The sequence below is a fragment of the Carassius carassius genome, chromosome 33 (genome assembly GCF_963082965.1).
Source record: "Carassius carassius chromosome 33, fCarCar2.1, whole genome shotgun sequence".
In the NCBI taxonomy this organism is placed as follows: domain Eukaryota; kingdom Metazoa; phylum Chordata; class Actinopteri; order Cypriniformes; family Cyprinidae; genus Carassius; species Carassius carassius.
This window is the reverse complement of record NC_081787.1, coordinates 11790177-11796176: the sequence shown is the minus strand read 5'-3', so window position 1 is coordinate 11796176 and position 6000 is coordinate 11790177. Positions and strand designations below refer to the sequence as shown.

Below are 6000 nucleotides of genomic sequence, written 5' to 3'. Positions count from 1 at the left end.
GAGGCTCACTTCTCCACTGCTCCAGACCTGCATTGTGTTCCTCCGTTGATGGTGTAATGTTAAAATCGTTAAGTGATTTGAACCGAAACTGAATTGTATTCCTGTGCACAAGTGGTGTGTTGAAGCCACAGAGTGTAGAACATCTATTTTTCTATTCTTATTTCTGTTAAGGTATTAAGAGGTATTGTAACTCACTTTATTTGATTTATCATTAGTATTGGAAGCTGTAGGGAGAGGGTGCCCTTTTATTTTGTACTCCTGTTTATCCCTGTTTTTGGTTAGTGAGGGAGTTGAGGAAAGCTTTTGTTAATTTCTTTTCTTTTACTTGGATAGATTATTTAGTACTCCTCCTGCTAGTCAGCTGCTGTTTTGTTTGTTGTTTTGGCCAGGCCCTCTCCTGAAGACATTTATTGCTTACCTTTATAAATAAATTCCTTATTTACTTACTAAGTGGTGTTTGTATTTTCTGGAGCAGAGGACTGAGGTGATTCCTCCACGTTTTTCTTTAATTTATTCCTTTATAAATTTTAGTTAATCTGTTACTCCCACACCCAACCCTAGACTGGGAAAGGGGATCGTAACACTGAAAACATATTATCAAGGACTGGAAATGTGTGATATATATAGATATAATAGTACCCTCTGGCCATCCAAGATGTTGATGAAATTGTTTCTTCATCGGAACAGATATGGATAAATTTAGCATTACATCACTTGCTAACCAAGACGTTTAAAAAAAAAAAAAAAAATGCATCAAAGCATTTTAACTTAAGTCCGCTATCAATAATATTGCTTTTTTAAATTAAAATGTCATCTCATCTGAATCAGGAGAGACGTGCACAGATCAAGCACCATTTACAACCCAGCACAATTCTAAACACTGGGGGTTCAGAATTGTGCAGATTTGAATGCATCCTGCACAAAAGCATTTGGAAATTTCATAAAATTGGATTATGCTTAAGAAAAAGACTCAGTTTTGACAAATCAAGTCGTGGGGGTCGGTTTGGAGCCATTTTGGGATTTGGAGATTCATTTTCTACGAGAGGTTAGAGAATGTTGAAGCCTCCAGGGCTAAATGTTTCAGCTGAATGACAGCTCTGAAGGGTTTTTTAGTTCAGGTCAGTGTTAGAGGCATTTAAATATTCAGTGTGTGTCCAGTATTGTGCTCTGACTCAACAGCATCTAAGAATTTTGTGCCATTGTGCATTGAATGATGCACAGAGCTTAACGTTTATGAATTGTTTCAGGTTTAAAGTCCATTGTTGGATTTTTGCTACAATATTTATTAGAATGAGAAGGTTGTCATGTCAAGTCCGTGATAAGAATAGGTTGTGCATTGAAAATAAACAGCCATGTGGGATGGGAAGTTGATCTGACTTTGTGATCTACAAATCATCAGTGGCAGGAGTGTTATAGCTCTTGAAAAGTGGCTGCATAAAGAGGCAGACGGTTCCTACAACACACACTAAAACAAAGACCCACAGAAACAGACAGTCGATCACCATAGCCACATATTTCCAGTCCTCAATGATCTGTGAGAAAGAGAGAATATGCAAATTCATTTGAATTTATGTGTGATTATAAGTGCACTACCATTCAAAAGTTTTACCTTTTTTTTTTTTTTTAACAGGTGTCGTTCGTTCACCATTTGTGCAATTATTTAAACAAAAAAACAGTAACATTATGTAATATCACAATTTAAAAGAACTGTGCTTTTATATGTTTATATATATATATATATATATATATATATATATATTCAATTATTTGACAAGTAGTCATAAATAGATACAATGAATAGATACAAAATATAATTTAATTGATATGTATAAAAGTATAAAAATACACAAATTCAGTTTAAGTAAAACTCAATCCAGCACTCACCCCTTCATCATCATCCTCATTTTTCAACTTGTCAGCAATATATCGGACCCCCTTCACAGCCTCCTGTATTTCTGCAGAGCACTTTACCGCCATTCGCTTATGAATTTCTGTGTTTTCCTGCAACTCGCCAGGTCTCCAACCAATGTGCTTGGCATTTTCACTGACAAAGAAGGTGGAATCAGTCTCATCCGCCTCACTTTTTGCTGGGAGATCAGATGATGAGCAATGCTGGTGCTTCCTGCCAAATTTGTTGGACTCTCCTGGTCGTTGCATGAAGAGGAAAGCAGGGAAACGGAACACAAAGTAGTATTTAACCCATTTGGGCATAGTGTGTGTGCTTGGGGAACGATGGTGCACGTTTAGCACACACACACTTGTAACAATTGAAAATGTCACCAAGACCATGGTGAACATCAAGTACTTTCCAATGAGGGGCACAGCGAGTGAGGTCGGTGGTACGATTTTGGAAATAAGCAAGAGGAACACAGTTAAGGCCAGAAGAACAGAAATACACAAGGTCATCTTCTCCCCACAGTCTGACGGGAGGTAAAAAACTAAGATGGCCAGTGAAGTGATGAGAACACATGGGATGATCAAGTTAATGGTATAGAACAGCGGTTTGCGTCTGATGATAAAATCATATGTTATATCCAAATATGTGGCATCATTAGGGTCTTTGTTTTTGCGACCAGGCAATGAGACAATATCCCACTCACCGCTTGGCTTGAAGTCATCTCGGCTGGCAAAGTCCGACAGCAAGATGAGGTCGATTTCTGTGTGGTCATAAGTCCATGAGCGAAACTTGAGTGTGCAGTTTTGCTGGTCAAAGGGGAAGTCCCGGACCTCAATCTTACAGGCACTCTTATAAATGGCTGGTGGTAGCCAGGCAACCTCACCGTTATTTGACACGACTGCATTGGAGTAGAAAGACACTTCATATGTCCCGTCAGCACTTAAAACAGGACAAACACATTGTTTAAAATTTGCTGTTTTAAATACAAAAAACAGAGTATCCTGTTGTGCTTGTGTGCATAATAAAGTGCATAATAACGCTGAAAGTTAAAGCTGATACTCTTATCCTGAGTGCCAGCTCAACATCATGCAAAAAACGCTGTCATTCTAATCTCAGTCTCCGTTCTTGAGATTAATGCAGTAACTCTGTCCTTGGTAAAGGTGAAACCCTGTCCAAATCCTGCATTGACGCAGCTTTGTAAAAAAAAAAATAATAATAATTAGATAAATAGTCTCCTGCTACAACCTGTATTTTTTGTAAGGATTCAACCTTTGAATAAATAAAGCCTTTTCTAAATATTTTTTCTAAATTTAATTTCACATAAAAAAGTTTTGGACCCCACTGACTTTCATTGTATCAGCAAAAATAGTTGAAATGATGACAGAATTTTAATTTTTGCATAAAATATTGCTTTATGGTTTTACAAGTCAAAATAAAATCTGAACAAAATCTTTTTTCTGTACTAGAAAGTTACTCACTTGTTGTACAGAACAATGTCAGGCAGCCATATATGCTGGGAAGGAAGGCACACTTTTCTTATCCCTTCATACTCCTCTGGATCCCATATCAACCGGTAATCATTCCATACCTGCACATGACACACACCACACAAAGAATCTCATTAATAATAATAATAATACAACCCAAACACAAAAGTTCCACTGCTCATACCTGAGAGAGCCAACAGTTGGTGGTCATGATCTGCTCTCTCTCATTCTGAAATACAAAAATTATCATATTAGAAAAATTGATTTAATAAAATGTGCCATGTGTGGCAGCTTTTCATGTTCCAGCTACCCACCACACTGATGAGCTGGGCGAGGGACACTTGGATTGCAATGGTGACCTGCTGGCTCTTGTTGACTGCGGGACGAATCAGCTTGTTGTATCGGTCAGGGGAGAGTAAATAGTTTATTAAACGTTCCTCCACCTCCGCACACCATACAGCTGAAAAACAGACATTAACATGTTAACAATGTAGGTTACGAAATTGAATGAAAGAAATGGTTTACTTGGGATTTATTTAATTTATAAAATCTATGTGATTCACATAGAATTTGTAACACTTTCAATACACTAAAAATTTATAAATGAACACAAGTGACAAATTGGGGTAAAACTGGGTTATGTTCAGTAAATACTTTTTAAAGGAAGTAATGCATGGTTTAAATATTTAAATTATTATTTATTTTTTTATCCTTTACCTAATTTGATGTTCCTGGTCAAAAATGACATTTTCTCATTATGCTATATTATTACAAAACCTTGGATTAAATATTTTTGTCAAACTGTTTTCTTTCAGTTAGCACAAGTTTTGTAGGCATCACTGACCTGAGCTTATGCACCTCATGTTTTTTTTTTTTTTACTGAGATCAGAACAATGATGCCTTTGATCAATCAGTTCCACAAAGAAATACAAAAACCTTGGGAAATGTAAAAGAAAAGAAACTCATAAGTTGATTGAATCCGATAACAAGAATAAAATAAATACATTTTCAAGCAGTTTTTTGTAGGTCTGTCATTTCTGACCACTAACATCACAAGTGTAACAAGGTGGGGGAAAAAACATCCAAAAAGTAAAAAAAAAAAAAAAAAAAAAAAAAAAAATCAATAAATAAATAGTGAAGTTATTAAAACCTGTGTGAACAAAATCCAATGCAATAACATTAACTAGCATTTTGGGGGGAAAAGAAAATGACTTAAAATGGTAAAAAGGATAATATTTTTGAATATTTAAAAATATATTTTAACAAATCTTACCAACCCCAAATTTTGGAATGGTAGTGTAACCTAAAAAAGAAAAAAAATCTAAACTTTCCAAAATTCACTGACTGCTGTGTCTTCTAACTTCTAACCTTCTAACATTAAAGGAAAATTTACCAACAAAAGTTTAACTAAGGAGTTATTTTCTGCTGTTGTCATGACTCCCAAACCAAATAAAAACAGCTAGATAAACACATTGTCATATGCATTGAGCTAAATTTTAAGGAAATAATATGAACAACAGTTTCATGGCCAATGAAAACATGTTATGACTATGAACACTATATAGAGGGCAAAAAGTAAGTTTCAGAAAAAAAGAAAAACTCTACTGGTGTTTCTGTGCCACTGTCTCTAAGGGACAGCAAGTCAGGACAAATAACATCACTCTGTGGACAAGCAGTGCACTGTGGGGACAATGAGTACAGAGACTACAAGATTAAAGTTGACAATAGAAGCACTGGGGCAGCAGTCATCATTCAACACACAATCACTCAGCATGTGCTCAGTGAGACATACTCCATCTGAATAACAGCTCAACAAGTGCAGCTAAAACATGTGACTAATTAAATGAATTCCATGATTAGCAATTTTGGGGGCCATTTGAAAAAGCGAATCTGAAACTCTCCAAAGCTGAGAGTGAAAGATTTCAAACTCAACAATCTTGAGAACATATTTTTGGAGGTTATTATTCAAAACAGCAGAGTCATCAGACTGTGTATGTACATAGATAAATTAACAATTTATGAACTTCTATAGCCACATTTTCTTAATGTCCATTCGTTGCTTTATGACCCCTGTCTTCTGTATTTCTTTTCTCAGCAAAAATAGTGATATATCAAATTATTTCACAAATTGTATAAATAATTCATTTATTTACTCAACTGACAGCCCTACTAAAAATATTTCTGAAAGAAAATTACAAATAATTTTTATTAATCCTTCTATGCGCATACTGATGCTACCTGTGGTTCATGTCTATTATAAATGTCAAATTTCATTATCCCTTCAAAAGAATCAACACATCCATTATTATGAATCCAGACAGTTACATAATGAGCCCCATTCATCTGTAAATATGATGCACCGAAGCAACAATCCTCATGAGTCACAGACAGCTTGCAGAGGGTCACAGAAGCCCTTTGCCACATCTCTCATTAAAACCCCATGGGAACGATCATTCTTTAATGCCAAACATGAGTCAATAGTTCAGCCCATCACTGCCCCATCAGCACACATTGTCTTTATCACAAGCTCTCATATTACAGCATGTAAAAGCAGAGTCTGACAGTAATTATTATAATGAGGGTTCCCTTTCAAGGGAACTTCGAACTGCGTCCTCT

General features: G+C 35.8%; 1 protein-coding gene across 2 annotated transcripts in view; it reads right to left on the bottom strand.

Moving 5' to 3' along the window:
- Nucleotides 1-887: 887 nt before the first annotated feature.
- LOC132113738 (neuronal acetylcholine receptor subunit beta-2-like) overlaps nucleotides 888-6000 on the bottom strand; it is a 28784-nt gene continuing 23671 nt past the window's right edge. Inside the window, exons 1-6 of one of the 2 annotated variants that reach the window (XM_059521702.1) lie at nucleotides 4229-4317; nucleotides 3699-3844; nucleotides 3569-3613; nucleotides 3376-3485; nucleotides 1885-2836; nucleotides 888-1532 (exon numbers count right to left, since the gene is read on the bottom strand). In XM_059521702.1, coding sequence (XP_059377685.1) covers nucleotides 1386-1532; nucleotides 1885-2836; nucleotides 3376-3485; nucleotides 3569-3613; nucleotides 3699-3844; nucleotides 4229-4247 — 1419 coding nt within the window. In that variant the 5' untranslated portion in view covers nucleotides 4248-4317 and the 3' untranslated portion in view covers nucleotides 888-1385. Of the gene's footprint in view, nucleotides 1533-1884; nucleotides 2837-3375; nucleotides 3486-3568; nucleotides 3614-3698; nucleotides 3845-4228; nucleotides 4318-6000 lie in introns of those variants that run through there. The other variant, XM_059521703.1, reaches the window with a different exon arrangement.